The 18,599-nt window shown below is 52.9% G+C and overlaps 1 protein-coding gene across 2 annotated transcripts in view; it reads right to left on the bottom strand.

Annotated features, from left to right (window-relative positions):
* The window catches only part of PRRX1 (paired related homeobox 1), a 62,356-nt gene extending 45,174 nt beyond the window's left edge, over nucleotides 1–17,182 (bottom strand). For both annotated transcript variants that reach the window (XM_036900967.2, XM_036900973.2), the window contains exon 1: nucleotides 16,306–17,182. In XM_036900967.2, the coding sequence (XP_036756862.1) occupies nucleotides 16,306–16,546 (241 nt within the window). In that variant the 5' untranslated portion in view covers nucleotides 16,547–17,182. The remainder of the gene's footprint in view (nucleotides 1–16,305) is intronic.
* Between the last annotated feature and the right edge of the window lie 1,417 nt (nucleotides 17,183–18,599).

Raw genomic sequence — 18,599 nt, forward strand, 5'->3', positions numbered from 1 at the left:
TCCCTGCTGTGTCCCCAGAGCCTACGATAGGGGCTAGCACACAGCAGGTTCATATTTGTCAAAACTGTAAGAAAATGGGAGAGAGACAGAGTGGAACAAAGTCTGTTCTGCATCCCCACAGACTGAAACCCGGTGCCCCACCTTGGTTTTATCAAATATCCCAGAAGCCGGGGCCTGGGGGTGCCCAGGGTTTATATGTTTACCCAGATGACGGCAGTTCAGCATATCACTGCATCCAGCTGTGGTGGGCTTGTTTCTCTTGCACACGGGGACTCCAGAGAAGAGGGCATGCAGGATGGTGGAGGCCGTCCGAGGACCCTCCCGATGTGACCACACCGTAGTGGGTGATGTGAGCTCCCAGGAGGAGCACCAACTCCAGGCGCCCGTGGCAGGGTAGGTGTTGGAAAAGCCTGCCCAGAGAGTAAGTTCATCTAGTTCTATTTTGCCCAGTGCTGGTCCTGTACATAAAGAGGAGAGGCACCCCTCTCCCCATCACTGCTGGACCACCAAGCCGCTTCCTCCCAGGATGCAGCATTCCGGCTGCTCGTGGTGCCTCTACGGTCCATCGTGTCACACACTGACCCCAACAGTTCACCCGTATCACACACTGACCCCTACGGTCTTCCAGAGATGCCCCAGAAACGAATCACCAAGGCTTACAGCACTGCATCTGGAAAACTGCCTTTCTACTTACAGACAACCAGATCAGACTGTCCGAATCTTCCAAATAAAATCCTATTCTTAGCTCAAAAAATAAAAAATAAATGCCCACAGCAGGAAAGAATTCAACCAGAAATTTTGGACCTACCTTAGTTTTTCAATATTTTAACCCAGTAGTACCCCTGACCTAATTTATAAGTCCTCTACTACCTGTGAGGACAATAAGGAACAGCCACATACACCTGATGTAGCTCACGACAGACTAGTCGGATAGGCCTCCTCCCAGTTTCATAGGGTCAGAGCTCTGGGGGGATGGGTGGGACGTTCAAGGTCAGAGCCACGGTCAGTCACCTCTGTGTCTGCAGGGGAGCTCGCTGGCCCACCTCGCGTCCTCTCTAGTGCCCTCTTCAAGCTCACTGCTTAGTTCAAGGGTGCAGAGCCCTGTTGTTGACCTCTCAATGATCACTGAAGTATCCAGGGGCCATCATGGGGTTTTCCTTGCAAAGATACAATGTTCTGAAGGATTATTTGCATTTTTTCCACTTGCAATCCCAATACACATCCCAGAACTACAGTGACAGGAGCTCCATTGACAAGTTTCACAGAAAAGCCATTCGATTCACCCATGAACTTCCCATTTTCTAGCCTCTGGGGCATCAATGAGAGGCTCATGGAATACCAGGTACCAGAGGGCTCAGGAAAAGTTCTGGCTTTGTTGGGACTGACTTTGAGGTTTCAGGCAAGTTTTTATGGGACTCCTCTGAGTCCCAAAGCCCTGTGTGTAAATGGGGGGAGGTGACACTATCTGCCACTCAGCATTATAGTGAAAATTTAAACCACTTAAGTATAAACCAACCAGTGCAGTGCCTGGTCATGAGGGATGCTCAATAAATCTTAATTTCTGTCCTTTAGGAAAGAGTCAGGAAACCTTAATCCCCTTCTCTTTCTCCCTCCCCACTGAGAGACCCAAAGGCACTCGATAAGTGGGCTGCAGGGCAACACAAAGAGATGTGGGGTCCCATCCAAATCCCCTTTGCTGCTCAGAAGCCTCGTTCTCTCATCGACCCACTTCCCATCTTCATGAGCCAATAGGAGCAGAGCCCCTTCCCACAGTTACACTGCAGGAGTCAGCGCCCCGTGGGGGGCTATCTTGTCACGGAACCATCATAAAACCTGCATGTGAGCCGGGGCCCAGGCTTCCTGCTGACGGTCCCCCCAGCAGCAGACTTGCTGCAAAGGCGAGTGATGGATTCGCTTCCAGGACGACCAAACTGGCCAGCACCTGCAGCAGGGGCCGCTGCTGAGTTCCTGCACGTATGGAATGCAGTTACGCCTGGGGGGTTACCTCTGACGTACTTGGTTACGCAACAAGGCTCGCAGGGGCGTGACCGCATAGCTCCCCTGGGCGTGCGGCAGTGGGCTCCACGACGGTTAGACACACAGTGAACAGCGGTCAACTGTGAGTCATGATGCTGCAATTCCACCAAGGGGGGTCCAGTGATGTCATAAGCCACAAGAGCAAAGCTCATGTCCCCCAAGGACCCCAGACAGGCTTAGAGGCAGGAACTCAGCAGGGGCCCCTGCTGCAGATGGGCTGCAGGAGAGCCTTGCCCTCTGCCCTGGCTCCTTCTCATCCCTGCACAGGCCTTCAGTTCCTGTTCTCTTTCTTGAGCATTCCGAAATCACAGTAACCCCACTCTTCTAAACGAAGTTCCTCCTTAATTAGTTAAATGGTCTGGCAATGAAGAGACCAAACCCCCTCCCCATGCAGCGCTTGGGACAGCAGTCTGTGAAGTGCATACACTTCAGTAGGAAAAAGGCAAAGCCTGATATTTAAGGGAAAACCAACCTGGGTAGGGAGCCCTGAGCACACCTTAAAAGCAGGTATTTGAGATGTGACTTCAGCACGCGTCAAGCCTAGTCCCCACTAATGGAATCGATTTGTCTTTAAATGGGGCAAACCTGGACAAGTTCTGTGGACATTTCGAATACAACCTACCCATGCTCAGTGTCTAAAAAAAAAAGATAAATTGAAACTTGGCTTTCTCAGACCATGTAGAGGATAAGTAAACAGCCATCAGAAAGTAAGGAAGGACTTTGTAAGAAAAGAAGGTATAAAACACTGAACTATAACTTCCTAAATGTGGCAGACTCATCTGAAAACTTAAAACTGAAGTTAAATGGCAAATGTTCGTGTCTGTGTGATAGACAGACCCTTCTTTGACACTTGCGTTTTGTTCTGGAATAAGAGCTATCAATCACCTAAATTAGTCATTGCTCAGATTTTTGCAACCTCCAGTAATTGCCTGGAAGTGTTTTTCTTTGTTTTCTGTGAAGCACTTTAAGCAGTTCCAAGCACCCAGGGAGTGCTTCGTACTCCTTTTTTAACATCCTGTTTGTTTGTTCACATGTTCATTTATTCAATAGCTGCTATTAAGTTACCTACAATACGAAAAGCACCATGATATGTGTGTGTTCTGATGTATAAAATACCCGCCTCTCCGCACGTGTCTTCAAACTATCCACTGATTGCAGAGAGAAGACTGCCAGGGGGTGGTAGGTGACAGTGGAACCCCCGAGGTATGGGGCACAGCCTGGAGGAACTCACCGTTCAAGACCAGTCCTGTGAGAGAACTCGGCCCGCATCTGAGGTTTCAGACTCTGAGGTGTATAAAAACCATCAGGGACTAAAATGCACATGTTGCGGAGACTCTGATTCACTGGAATGGGTGGGGCCCTGGAATCTGCATGTTAAGACATTTCAGTTTGTTCTGGTGAGGGTGAACCAGGCATCATGCTTTAAAGATACACAGGATTAGATTATAAGCACATTAAAGGAATAATCAGGCTGCCTGTTATTTCTCTTTTCCTTTAAATCATGAGAAATACTGCATATGGAAGAGAGTTACAAGAAAGAGATGAAGTGAGCAGGACCCAAGGCAGGTTTTCCTGGACTAGGAAGGACCCCGTGCCTCTGAAGGAGGACAGTGTCCAGCTCCCCACATCCCAGCAGAGACCCCACATAGTACCATAAAGCACACCCAGCACTTTAGCAAACACACACTTTTCCATGAACTGATATTGCTGGTGGAGCTGTGCCCCTCATCTCCAACAGATAGTCTGCTTCTTGCATAAAGCGTTTGCTAAACCACCTCCCTGGTCCACGAGGGCACTAGCGTGTGATAAACTGTCATCCGAGTGCCTCAACCACAGTGACACATTTTCTCCACATGTCCCGCAAGCCTATTATATTACTAAGGAATGCCAGGGAGATTTCCTTGTTAATCACTTGGCAAAAAGATTAAGAGTCCTGGGGGCTTCATGACATAGAAACGCAGCCTGCACAACTTGCAGGTTTGTCCGATTTCAAAGCAACACAAGTGAAAACAGGTCTCACGCCTCAATGACGACAGAATGCTGATCTTACCCTACTGTTAGGAAATCTAAGTCAACAGAGGAATGGCCACTCTATGTATGATCACAGTTAACATAGTGAATATTATTCACATGCAAAGTAAACCCCACAGAACTCTCAGAGGAGTGGTAAGACAGCACTGTCAGACACATCACGCAACAGAGAAAACTGAACGTGGTCGGTCTGGAAACTCATTGTCTGTGTCGGGTCTGTGATAAGAAGTCTTGGCACCTGGTGTCCTAAGCATGTGTTGTACATTCTCCATTAAATTCAGTGTCTAAATTGGAGGAGGGCGTTTGTCTTCTTCAGGTACCAGAAAGTCCACAGTGAATGGCTATGGTTGAAGCACGCAGGCGCATGAATGGTTGGTGTACCATCTCAGAGTGTGTTAAGACTACACTGCTGTTTCTTGCTACAGAGCAGAAAGATGGCCCAACGGAGGTGGCCGCAGCCAGGGACTGTCAGGAGCCTGTGGTGTGGCCTCATGCATGTCACTAAAGACTGTACAGTTCCCAACTGCAGATCAAAAACAGGTGTCTACTTAGTCACTCAGCAAGTGACATGTTGTAAAAGCATGCCTTTTGGAATATGGGAATATTCCTAATTTTAGTGGCATTTCATGGCTTCCAACTTTTTCTGGGAAACCACATGGGATAGCTATCCAAGCCTGGAATAAGTGGCACTTGTCAGAGCCGCTGTGCAAGTGTGGGGCAGGGAAGGACAAGCCTCCTGTGGGTTCTGCAGCGGGGGGATGTGGGGCCCTGGGTCTCTGTGGCCATTATCTCGGTATGGCCAACAAGAAATCTGTGTGACAGAGAGTAATGCCAGTTTCGGAGGTGAGGAAAAGAGGGCCTAGAGATCCGATTAACGCCCACAGTAAATAAATTGTAGAACTGTAATTTAACACAGAATTTTCTGAATTCACAGTAAAATGATTTGCAATGCCTCATGTCCCTAAATCGAAATTAAGATCCTAGCTTTTGGAGAGCAGAGTATGAATTTACTGAAATACATCCTTATTTTTTTATTTTGATTTGATAGCTTCATTTTTTAAAGTCTCCATGATTCTCTCCAGTACAATAATGCACATACATTTGGCCCTTAATTTCTCAGTGGGCTTGGGGCCCGCTGCATTCCCACGTGGAAGATGGCCCAGTGGCTACGTGCCCGCCGCACAGAGGAGGACACGAGCCGGAGGAACCAAGGGCCAGCTGTTCACTGGGGCCATTCGTGAGCTGCTTTCTTCCTATGCGGTTTTGTTTCACTGGCAATAATGCATCTACCAGGATTAGGCTGATGTCAAAGATGGTTGGATAGGATGACAAAAATTAAAATGGGATCAGGAGAGAAAGATTCAGTCACCTAACAGAAGCTCACTCAAATTGTCCAGGACAGTTTTCTTCCCTGTAAAATGAAAATAATTATGCTGTCCTTAGCTGCTTTCCAGAACTAGGCTTCATTAAACGTAATAGCACGGACATATGTTCCTAGAGTTTGGGAAGCAGTTTCATATTTTATCTCACTTTACTGTTCATATTATTCATGCTATTAATTCTTGAAGACCAAGTCATGGATTTATACAAATAATCAGGGAACGGAATTAAACAAGCCAGCAGTCTGAGTATATTAATTCAGTTGTAATAAGCTGACTTTCAGGCCTTTCCAAACTCAGCCTGAATTTCCTCACCGTTCAAGGCAGCCCTGAATCTCCAAACGAAAAAAAAACCCCAACAGGGCAGACAACAGATACTCTCTCCACCGAGAAAGAAGAACGTTGGAGTAAAGAACTCAAAAAAAAGAGGATATAAATTTAAATAGCACTCCACATATTCCCAGTAAAAATAACCACACCAGGAAAACCTCTCCTTCCCTGAGGGAAGCTAAGCACAGACCCCTAACTGTCAAATGTGAGTAAGAGTATTTTCCGTCTCCTGTCAGAAGGGATTCAGCCGTTGAAATATGCATAACAAAACTACAGATTTCAGTTTCGTGATTAATGAACAAAATTCCGTTTTATTTCTTAAATGTGTTGGGGATTCATCCTGTGGTCTTCCCTGGAATCTGAGGAATACAGCTGCCGAACAGCACATCTGGCTGCAGGCGAAGCCTGGGTGGCTCCCCTTTCCTTCCTTAGAAACAGGCAACATGGGGAAATGCAGACTTACTGGGCAAGGGTGGTTTTTATCCTCAAACATGAGGATTACTCTCTCTGTTCCTCTTTTCTCATGAGAAGAGAAAGATTAATTATTAAGATACATCTAATTCATAATTTTAAAATTTTGTTCTACATGATTTTATATTACTTCCTAATACCTTCCCTAAAGAAAATATTTGCCTTCATCAGGAAAATGTTTTAACGTCATTTTGCCTGGGAACAATTTTTAAATAGACTTCATAGTAACAATTTATATTTTATCTGTAATTATCACTTTCAGTAGGGCGGGGGTGCTGTAGACTTTCACATCTGGATAAATGATTATCTTTGATTTTTCTAAGTGCTTCTTTCTCTGTCAAAACACTCTACTGTGTCCTGGCATGTGTCCCCATCTACCCCTCCTCCCCCACCAATCATTCTCTCTTACAAAGATACAGAGAAATAAATGTCACTTTCCTTCTTTTTTCCCAAAAGCATGTATGAGTCTTGTAACATTTAATAGAAGAAAATTCAAGATCCAGGGATCCATAATAATAGAAAACTTTCAGTCCCTTACGATAGTTTCTCCCCTGCTCATCTGGTAGAGCCCTTCCTTACTAAACCACGTAAAAACTAATTTCTTGAGCAGTAGCTCTCCATCTGTGCTCTCGGAATGTCCTTTAGGTATTATGCAGTCTTTTCCAATCTCAAAAGGAGACATGTGCTCATGTCTAGGGAAGGTTCCCAGCTAGAACAGCCCAGCAGAAAAACACTGTGAAGGCCTTCTCTGCTGGACATGTGGACATGTACCCGCTGGAACTTGAGAACCTTGGGAAATGACGGAGATGTCGCAGCCCTAATAATCCTCGGGGAGCTTCTGTTTGTTGCTTGTATGTTTTTTTGTTTAGTTTTCCTGATGAGAGCAAGTGGGTTCAATGTGTGTGTATTTTCTTAACTTGGGGGAAACACAATCTTTGCAGATGGGATTAAAAATTCCTCCACTGATTAAAGAAAAATCAGTGATAAAGAATGTGAATATAAAAACTCTGTAAAAAATACAAAGGAAATATATTAACACCAGACTCTTCACGGTGCCTACCTCAGGATGGTGAAATACAGATGACTACCTTCCCCTGTAAACTTTTCAATATAAATTAAAATGTTTGCTTAAAAGAGTATGGACTGCACCTTGGTAGTAGTCTTATATTTTTTAAAAATTCCCTGCAGCTGGAGATGGCAAAAACAGCAGAACCACACTATGCCAAAACATTTTATCTAATTTATTTGCTTCCTGTAGCTTTGTTACACGCAAGGTGGAATATACCCCACCCTCCCAAAAGAAGTTCTCTAATCTTAAGAAAATTCTCAAGGTAAATGAACAACCATAAAATATTTAGAAAATAATTGAGCAGTACTTGTGAAGGTGCTGAGTCTTTCTCCAGGAAGCATTGAGAAAAGGGTTTTGCTCCATCTGAAAAGCAGCGGAGGAAGTGCCGCTGGGACGCGTGAGGGGAGCCGGCCTTAAACGAGGAAGTCAGAGAAGCAGAAGGGACCCGGGCGCACCTGGGGAAACGGTCTAGCCTAGCGCGCACGTGGGGAAGAGGTTTAGATCCGCACTTCGTGAATGGGCAGATTGCTGGAGCAGGGATGGAAATAGAGACTATCGGGTGACATAAAAAGAAAAAAAAAGCAAAACAGACAATTCTGTCCTGATGTAGAAAAGGATAGAAAACAGTTGCGTGTTTTAAAGAGAAAGCAAGCCATGATTTAAGAAAAATGAGTTTGTAAAAGAATGTTCTAGCATTCACTCATGCCTTATCCATTCAGCACATATGGATGAGGGTCTGTTGGGTCCACTCTGTCCAGCCCCTGCCCAGAGAGGACCACGGAGGACACAGGGACATCCAGTCAGGAGGCTGGCTCAGCAGTGCCAGTGAGACATCGCAGAGATTTACAAAGGAGGTGGGCTCACCTGGCTTTAGAAGATAAACGTGCTGGGATTTGGAGACGCATTAGACAGAGGTAAAAAGGGAGGAGTCAAGGGTAAGTCTGAAATTTCTGAGTTTACTCCCAAATACTGTGGTACAGGAAAACGGGGAAAGCTATATGGATCAGATTGGGGAAAGGAAGCTCATTAGTGCCATTTTTTGTTGTTTTTGAGGTTGAAACCCTTTTGTAAAGTTCGAATGGAAATGTTGATAGGTAACTGCATGTATATGGATCTGCAGCACCAAGGCAGGCCTTAAATATATAAGCTGGGAGTCATTAATAAACAGATGGTCACTGAAATGGGGAGCCTAGAGGAGACCTCCTAGGCAGAGTACAAAGTGGGGGGGAGAGGGGACAGGGCCAGTACTTAGGCTAGGTTGCAAGCAGGTCCATAAAGGTGGGGAGCTCATTGTACCACTTCTTAAACAGTGGCTGAGCACAGGCAAGCATCTAGCAGCTCTATTTAGGGAGGTGGCGCTGGTAAGAAATGGAAAGAAAAGTCACAATGTATGTAATTAGGCAGCGTCACCTCCCAGTCTGGATAATGGTGATTAATGAGTATAAAGGTTTAGATTCAATACCTATTTCCACTGGAACTTTCAACTTCATGTATTTATGAACTTCCTTCCTGAAAAAGAATCAACAGGAACCAGCTCCCCCCACGTCTATTCCCAAGAAGTCTCTAACTGGGCTATTATAAAATGAATGATCAGACAGGATAATGCATGACAACACCCACATTACATATCATTGAGCTCAACAGCCCTCTCCTTTCCTGAGGATTCCAGGAAATGGCCTTTAGGGGGATTCTGTGGCCTCCAGACACCAGTTTTCTCTGTGGCGCCCAGATCTTGGACAGCCAGCAGGGACAGGGGGGAATGCAGAGAAGGGAAGGGTGGCAGCCAGGAGCAGGTGCTGGGGTACGATTCCCCTCCCTCCCACTGGGCCGAGGTGGTTCGGGCAAGCCCTTGGCACATTAGCATGAATTTGTGTGGATAAATATAATGGAAACTTAAGAAAATGTGGCTCTCTCTGTCTGAAGGGCTGGCAAGGCCTTTCTCTTTGCCACAGTCAGGCTGATTAAACTGAACATATCCTGGCTCAAATGTTGGTTGAGATGGACCCCTTGGCCTTTAAGACGTATATCCGAATCCTCTTTGTAAAGATTTGGTGTCCCTACACATATTTAGGTTACTGAGACAATACCTATCTGGTTTTATGCTTATTTATAACTACAGCACCTCCCAGCACTGTGAGGTCCTCTAAAATGTCATGATGTGAACAGGGTGGACGCTCTCACTGTCAGACGTGTTTGGCAATGCAGTTTCCTTTGGGTTCTGCTTCCTGTGACCACCCCAGCTCAGATTATCCTGGAAGGTATGGGTTAACCACGAACTATGGCTACTAAGATGACACAACAGTCATTCTGGCAGTTTGCTGTTCCCCATATAGCCTTGTCTTGCTTCCTCTGACATCAGCATGTGGTTAAAGTCAGAAGTGAAAAAATCCCAAGATTTATAGAGCAGGGCTAGGCTTTGTCTTCATTAAGTCCTGTAAGTCCCTTGAAATTCTGGCCCCAAAAGGGAGGGATCTGCTGCGAGGTCGAGTTTGGGGAATGGGAATGGCCTTGGGTCCAAGTTCCAGGCATCCCCCAAGACCCGGGGCGCTGCTGGTCTACCTCTGCAGGAAAGAGGGTCACCCCAGCCCCAACGTGACACTGCGCTCACTGGGGACTCCACAGGCCGTGAGGGTTTCCGGGGCAGGTTTGCAGCCCCTCGCTAACAGCCTGCCCTCCGTCTCTCAGCTCAGCCCTGTCTTGCTCTAGACTCCCGGAGTTCACCTGCGGACATGCCTCACCTGCTTCTACCGGCCCAACTTCTTCCCCGTGGGACCCGGGCACCAGCGCCAGCACCCACTGACCCAGGGTTGCCTAGTCCCCCTTCCTGCTCACCCTGGAATTCGGACCAGCCTCACTTCTAAGGAGAGGAAGGCAGCGTGCCCCCAGCTCTCTCCAGGTTGCTGTGAAGAGGCCCCGAGCGCATATTCACGCAGCCCGGGCAGAGTCCCCACAGCACTGGTATTTCCCACCTTTTGCTGCTTGTAGGGGGCGTTTTCCTGCAAGTCTCTCTCCCCCAAGTCCAAGGCAGGGTAGGTGCCAGCGGCCTGGAAGGAATGCTCCCCTTTGGGAGGGAGAAGGCAAGGAGAGGCGCTCCCGGCAGGCATGCCCGCATGGCCAGAGCTGGGCCAGGGCGCGTGGAACCCGGCTGCGGGGCGGGGGCGCTGGCGTCTTTGTCCCGCCAAGGTGGGGGACGGGAAAATCTAAGATACTACGGGCCCCGTTCTGAAAGTTAAAATTCTTTACTGAATGACGGCATTAATTTTCCCTCGCCCTACTTACTCCTTCTATTCCCCAGTCCCCCAAAAAGTGAGGTCTAAAGAGAGCCTGCGGTCCAGGGCGGCGCAATCTCCGCTCCGGCACGATCTCCTCCTGCACGCCCCTTAGCAAAATTCCCAGTCCTTGCAAAGGACTCCACCAGAGCACACAAAACAGGAATCAGAGGACCTGCCCTGTCCTTTCTCATAACTCGGGCCTTGGGGATTCAGATTAACACACAAATCCATTCCTCACTTGAGCTGAGTCTGGGGAAATCAGTCATGGTAGCAGTGAGCCCCAAAGTCCTCGGGATCTGAGCCCCTGGTTACCAGGTGCAGCGAAGGGGCCGGCGCCTCGGACCCTGACAGCTCTCGGGTCCCGTTGGCCTCTCCTTCCCCCGTGAGAGCTGTGGGAACATCCCTGGTTCCCCTGTCCTCCGACCTTTCTGAGGACTCATTTGTGACTGATTTGCCCTGACATGTTCACCTTCTTTCATAAAATTGTCCTCATCAGCCACCATTTGTCCCTCCCCTAAAGTGGTGATCACCCCTGGAACCAACTTCCCAGATATATTTTCAAACAAAATGGTTCCAGGACAAGCAGAACATGGTGATTTTTTTGTGTGCCTTAATCCTAAGGTCGACAGCCATCATTCTCTGTAGGACCAGGTCCCAGAGGCTGCCTTCCCAAATTAGACAAATTACACAGAGGACCTATGAATACTCAGACCCCCGTGGAGACTTCTTACCCGGAAACTTCCACAGGTGGGACATAAACCCGCTGATGACTGTCTATCCTCTGACATCTCAGCAATGTATCCTCACATTTATTGATTTCATAAGAAACTGCCTTTAGAGAAACCAAGATTGTTGATACTACTTATTATGTTTGAGGTCACTGGTTTTTAACTGAATGTTGTTAGCCTCCTCACCAAACTACTTCATTCACAAGAACTCAAATTCTTGTGGATAAATAATGCTACCGACATCCTCTTTGTATTGTTGAAATGAGAGTAAAGAACAAAATGATGGATCAAAATAAAACAGAACTGGACAGAGAGGACTGACTTGGGTCACAATGGCCCGAGCTCACAGGTAGTTCTGTATATGTCTGGACACCACCGAGTGGCCACCAGGAGTTGGCCCTTTATCCAAGTACCTCCAGGGAAGGTCTGATCTCTAGCTCCGGGGAACACTCTGTGGATCGAGCTTACATGGCTTGGATGGAGGTTGCTGAGCCCCACATTTTACTTTTTCTTCTGAGGAAGTTTCTTACCCCCAAAACTCTTACATTCCCTGAAAGAAAAATAAGCAAAATGCAAGTCTTATCTCCTCTCACACACACCCTGGCTTCTAAAAGTTGTACCCTCTATGGCTTCCTTTGACCCCATCTCTCCTGAAGGGTGAAAAATAAATACAAGTTCTCAGCGGGGAAGGGGCTGGGCCAGAAGCAGAAGGCAGGCAGGGGTCGCAGTGCCCAGAAGGGTTTGAAACTTCCCCGTACCCATGGCCCAGGGCTGTGTAGGTAACCGGTCTCCCCAGCTGAGGTCGGCCTCAGGGGGTTGCCCTGCGAGGAAGGGCACAGGAAACAGGGTCTAAGAGTGGAGTTGTAAAAGAAATACATCTTTCAAAATATAAAGCAAATTGGTCTAGTGACCAATAGCTGAAAATCTACAGATATTTAAAACTGACAAAAGGCCCCAGACGTGGCTGCTGGCCTGGGACAGCAGTCACAGCTCACACTTGAGCTGATCTGAGTCTGTACAGGGAAAGGTGCCATTCTGAAGTTGCTGGGTGTTTTCGAGGGGGGCAGGAGGGTCAGGGCATCTTGGTTTGGAAACGATTTATTCACTCGTGTCGAATCTAAAATGACGCCCTGGAAGATGAAGCAACCGCAGGGACCCGTGTGGTCCACCCCTGAGCGCCTGACACATGGGCTCTGGCTTGAGCTGCCTGGGGAGGGTTAAGGTCGCTGACCAAGAGGCAGGGGCTGGCCTGCCTCCGGTGCAAGAGCCCCAGGGGTGGACAGTGGAGGCGGGGGCTCACTGGCTTCTAGAGCAGGGGGTCTGCAGCCCCGGGGGAGTCCTGGCAGCCTGAGGCCCCAGTCTTTACAGGCCGCAGTCGCTGCCTGGACAGTCTCCAAATGGCCCTGCGCTCCAAAGCGGATGGGAGTCACTGGACTGTCAATTTCTCCCAAATAATAAGAGAAGGTGGCCGCCTAGGCCCCTGTCCCCACCTGTAAGATAAACAGGATTCGCCTCTTGTTCTTGACATTCGTCGTAGGGAGCTCAGTGACTCCCTTGGTCTCACTGCCGTGGATCTCACTGCCTCCTCTAAAGAGAAACATTTCCAGGCTACCCTTGTAACTATGTATTTCTGTCCCTCCTCACTGCCAATCGAGATAATCGAGGACCGAACTCGGAGTGCTGGCCCGGCTGCAGCGCGGGGCTACTGAACAGTTCTGGCGCCACGGGTGTGGCGAACGCCGGGGCTGCGCGGGGATCTGCACGGCGGTCCGCTGGGCAGCACCCTGGGGAAGGTGCGCGCTCTCTGGGCGTTTCCCCGCCAGGAGGAGGTGGCAACGCGGGGCCGAGAGCGCGGTGGGGATGGGCGACTCCCCCGCGCCGCGTTTATGCCTCTGCCTTTGTGACAAACCCATTTCCCGCGCCGCCCTGGGCGTCTGCATCCCGCCGCCGCCGGGCCCAGCTGCGCCCGGGGCGCACTCTGCGCCGACCTGTGGGCGTGCGTGTGCGCGCGCGTGTCTAATTGACTTTCCGTCTACCTTTTTATGACTACATGTGTTTCCAACAAAAGGTCTTATTAGGACAATCTGGTTTCACTAATTTAGAAGTTGGGAACATGGAAGGCAGGCGCTTTTTTTTTTTTTAAGAGTTTGCAGAAGTTCCGATTAAGAAATGACAGCGGGATGCACCGTCGTTTGCACCTCCTAGGAGCAGGCCTGCCTGTTTAACGGCCTGTTCCTCTTTCTCTCCCTGGCTACCCCAGTTCTACGCCCCCCTTCACAGTCCACACTCCCTTATTAGCCGCCGGATTCCCAACAGCGTTAGAGAACCATTTCTTTAAATACTTAGAGTATTTGAACCCAGAAGTCTGAGAAGTGTCCTGGGCAGGGGGAATCAAAGGGGAGAGAAATCTTTCTACGGAGCGGAAAGTGGAGTGAAATCTACCAACGGGTAGGCGCAACGCGGTGGCGGGCGCTGTTTGGCCCCCACCCAGCTCCCCTTTGCTAAAGGTCGGCCCAACTTGTGATTCAAAAACTCGAAATATTAATTATCCAATATTGCATGTGTAAAGGAGTCGGTTTTACTGGTTTCAGCAGAAAACACAATTTAGGGAGAAGCAGTTCCTATACAGCTGGCAGAGTGAAAGGCGACTCTAAGTTTCATCTGCCATGGAGGTTATCTTTGCCCACCCTGGGGCGGACTCCCCGCAGGAGGCAAGCCGCTCACCGTTGGTTGTGCCCTGTGTCCCTGGGCTCAGAGTCCAGCCCTGCGCTCCTCCTGGGAACGCCTGTCCTCCCCTGACTCCGTCGGGCCCCGCAGCCCCAGCCGCCCTGCCTTCTTCCGAGGACACAGCCTTTTCCCGGGTACCCACGAACTGAAGACGAGGGCCTCCAGAACGTCGCTGTTGCCCGGTTTACCAGCCCCTCCTTTTCTCATCCCAGAAACGGGGAAGCCCTCGAGGTTGAGGGCTCGCCGGCTCTAGAACAGGCCCGGCCCTCTCTGGAAAGCGAGCCCCGTCCTGGGTGCGTTCGGCCGCCACTTCCCCAGCCCCGGGTGGGCCACTGCACCCCGTCATCTTGCTCTGCCTGCTGCGACCTCCTTCCCGACAGTCCGTCCACCGCCCTTCTCAAGCACCCTCGCCCCCTGGCCGGCCTCCGAACCTCGGTTGTCTGGGATCCAGTTGGCCCCGGGCCTCTTAGTCCCGGGGACGCAGGTCTGCACTCCGCCCGCCGCCCGGGGACAGTCCTCGCGCCCGGCGCACGCCATGTGCGCAGGTGGCCCTGGTGGCGCTGGCCCCTGCTGCCTCCCCTCAGCTGGGGGCGTTCCCGGCAGGCTGCCCGACCCTGGGCTTCCTTCTCGTGGCGGGTCCCCCGAGCCAAGCGGCAGGACCGAGTGGCCCCGCCGCAGCCCCGCTCGCCGCCACGCGCTCAGGCCGCCGGCCTCGGGCGCGCTGTCCGCAGCCCTGCGCTGGCTCCTGGGGCAGAGCCACACCGGCTGGCCCGCCGCCGCAGACTGGTCGCCCCGCAGCAGTGTCCCCACGCCACTGGGCACTGCTGTGGCCCAGCCTCCAGGCCTCCGAACAGGGACCATTAGCCCGCAAGATGTGAACTGCCGAAATGTGCAGCATGCGGACGCCGGGTGGCAGGCTGGGGGAATTCGGAATTCTCTCCCCACTCTTTGTATGTTTACACCCCTCGTAAAACGCTGCGAGCTGTCACACCATTTCGCAGTGCGTTTCCTTGGAGCTGGACACCAACGCGGGCAGTTACGTGGGGCGGCCAGCCCCCAGCCGGAGCCCCAAGACCCTCAACCGCGAGCCTGCGCCCCTGCCTCGCCCTGCCTGACCCGGGGCTTGGGGCCTTCTGTCCTAGTGACAGGCCAGGCCGGACTCCCTGGCCCTCGGCCTCCGGGAGTAGGAAGGGTGGGTGGCGCACGTGGCTTTGGGCTCAGGCCGCTGAGGGAGCGAGGCCAGGGCGCAGAAGCTGGGCGAGGGTCCGCGGCTGGCCCTGGAGCGGCCCGCCGGCTTTTCCTGGGCCTGCCTCCTTCTGCTGTTTTGTCCACTTACTGCGAGTCTGACTGTGGCGAAGTTCATGGAAAACCATAGAATGGTCCCACAGGTTCCAAATTCGAAGACAAAATAGCAGCTAGCAAATAATGACATTCGGGATCTGCGTCATTTTAACACTTCCAGCCCAGTTCAGACTCCGCAATCCCACATATCCAGCCCTGGTCACCAGCCGCGAGCAGGTGACAAGCCGGTTAGGGCTCCGGGACGCACGGCTACGGTGGAGCCACGTCGTAAGGCCGCGCTAATAAGGCAGGGCGAGGCCTCCCCCGGGGCGCGGTACCCGTCGGGAGGCTTGGAAGGGGAGGTTCTGGCGGCCTCGGCGCCGAGAGGCAGAGATTCACGAGCCGGGCCCCATTGCAGCCCGCGCTTTCCGCGCGCATCTCCGGTGCGGGGTCGTGCGGGGTCGGAGATGGTCGTGCCCCTTTAGGGCCCCTTCAGTGTCCTTCGGGGCGCTTAGGGTCTCGCTGTCTTCCCGAGTTACCCGGGCCTCGGCTGGGGCCCCCGCGCCGTTTCCAGGTGGAGGAACAGCGCGGACGGCGCGGAGCGCTGCCCTGCGTCCCCGGCAGTGGGGGCGGCGCGGGTCCCGCTCCCTGCGCGCTGTGCCCCCCGCCCCGCTCCCGTCCCGTCCGCCCGCAGCCGGTCTGAGCGACCCCAGAGAAGCCCCCCGGCTCAGGTCAGAATCTTGAATTCGCTGCCTGTCCAAACCGTGCTGCCCCCCGAGTCTGCCCACCCGGGGACCTTCCCCCAGCCTCGCCCTGTGGCCCGCGTGGGAAGGTCCTGCGGCCGCGCCCGACCCGCCCGAAGGGCAGCCGCGTCGGCTCCGCGGGGCCTGGGGCCCCCCTCCAGCGCCGCCCCGGCTACGGCCTCGGCGGGCCCTCCTCTCCTCCCTTTCGTTCGCCCGGGACACGCGCGCCCCACTCACTGTCCTGCTGCGGGGTGTCGCTGCCGCTGGTGAGTCCGGGCGACTCGAGCAGGCTGCGGCCGGCCTCGCCCACGCTCTCGTCCGCCTGCGCCGCCACCATGTCGCCGGCTTCCTCCAGGTCCAGCAGGTGACTGACGGAGAAGTTCTTCTTGGCCTGCAGCGCGTCGAGGCTGCCCGGGCTGTCCACGCGGCCGCCCAGCGCCGGCTGCCGCTCCAGAACGTGCCCGTAGCTGGAGGTCATGGTCTCCCCCTCCGGTCCCACCCGCCCCCCTCTTCCCGCTCGAATCGACACCAAACGCTGCGGGCGCGCGGGGGGGACAGGAGCCGCGTGGGGCCGAGAGGGGGGAGCGGAGAGCGGGAGAGAAGGGGGGAGACGAGGAAACGCGGGCAGGGGGCGGGGGCCCCTCGGCAGGGCCGGGCGCCCCGCTCCAGCAGCCCCTCCGCGGCCTCGGAAGCGCCAAGCCCGGTGCGGTCCGAGGAGAGAATCCACGCCGAAAAATAAAACGAAGAAGTCACCGTGCGCTCAAGTCAGGGGGGAAAAAAAAAGTCCTTCCAGCTCTGCAAAAGCGTCCACACGCACGCACTAAAAATAATAATAATAAGGGGCAGGAAGGAACGGGAGGCCGGCAGGGCGGGGGAGTCGCGGACAAGAGGAGAGGCGAAGGGGTGGGAGAGAAGAATCAAAGCGGTTTCTTTTTTTTTTTTTTAAGGTTAAAAAAGTTATTCCCAGGCAAGAGTTCAGGCACCAACAGAAGAAGGCTTGTTCCAGCTTTAAAACGTCTTCGGGCGCGCGTTCCGCCTTCCCCGCGCTCCTGCGGATCCTCAGGAGTGGCTGAGGTTTCGGGAGGAGGGCGTGATGTCTTGCAGATGTCCCGGGGAGCGGGCTTCTCACTTTACTCCTCGCAGGGGCAGAAAAGGGCTTGGAGGGCCCGGGGGAGGGCGGCGGCGGCCCCCCTCCCTCTCCCCGCTGCTCGCCGGGCTCCTTTTTCCTCCCAGTTGGATCAAGACGCTCTCTGGCACTTCAAAAGGCACAGACTGGCACGCAGAGGAGGCTCTGTGGGGAATACAGCAGAATTGGAGACCCCCGGGAGGGCCGATCTCCACTTAATGGGGGCCTGTAATTACGCGGCCGGGCCTCTGCGCGGGGCCTGACGTTGCACAGACCCCCTTTCTCCGCAGCGATCTCCTTCCGCCTTTCCCTCGGACCGAAAACTAGGCTGATTAAGAAAACCCGCTTTGCCAACATCTGAGCGAGCGAGAAGGGGAGGGGAGCGGGGGAGGGGGCGGAGGCGCGGAGCAGGGAGGGAGCCCGCTGGATTTTTAAGCAAACGTCTAATTATCATTCCCCGGCAATAGTATCCCGGCAGAAAGACACGCCGAGACCCACACTCACTTCAAACGGGCTGATTATGTGGCTCCGGCATTAAGTCCTCCACATTTGTTTAAGATCCTGTTGGAAAATCTCATTTGCATGTTTTGATAACAGCTGCGGGGAACTTGTTGGAAAAAATCCACGACTCTCGCAAACTTTCTTTTCTCTCTGCCTTTTTCTCAGCATTTACTGCAGTTCTAACAACAGTTTCGGGGCTGGGGGCGGGGGGTGGCGAGCGTAGGGGAGGCCGAGGTGGGGAGCAGGCGCCCAGAGAGGCCCGCCTGCCTCCGGAGGCGGCGGACCGATGATGCACCAAAGTGACGGGCGACCGCGACGCCGCTCTGCGCTGGGCTTGCCGGGTCGGAGGGCGCGGGGCACGCACGGCCGGAGGGTCTGCGCCGCCGGGTGGGGAGTCTTTATTTAGGGGGCCGGGGGCAGGGAGTCCGGGAGCGCGCAGAGCCGCCCGCGCCCGAGCCATTTGGTGACCTGGGGCGGGGAGGCCGCCTCTCCAGGGGCCCGCGCTCGGGGTCGCTGCGCAGAGGGGCGCGCGGGGAGGCCCGGGGACGGGGACGCGGGGACCCCAGGTACAGGGTCAGTGCCGACGCCGGTGCCAGAGCACCGAGAGGTGGTGGGCGGTGTTCACCACCGGGTCTGGGCACAGCGGGGAGGGTCTGCTTAGGAGCGAGTCACTCTGCAGGCAGAAAGCGACGCGCCTTGGGGCGCGTGGTGCTCTTAAACGCACGCGTCCCGCTGCCTCTCCCGTGATTACTTGATTTTCTCCTTTTTTCTTTCTCCTAGAGCCGAGGAGCTCGACTGGAGGGAAAGGGGTCCGAGAGTGAAGTTTTCTGGGCTCCAAACGGCCACCGTTCGCCCAGAACCTCCAGCCCTGATCTGGGAAGAACATTTGATGCCATCAAAGGCT

Source organism: Manis pentadactyla, chromosome 19 (genome assembly GCF_030020395.1).
Source record: "Manis pentadactyla isolate mManPen7 chromosome 19, mManPen7.hap1, whole genome shotgun sequence".
NCBI lineage: Eukaryota > Metazoa > Chordata > Mammalia > Pholidota > Manidae > Manis > Manis pentadactyla.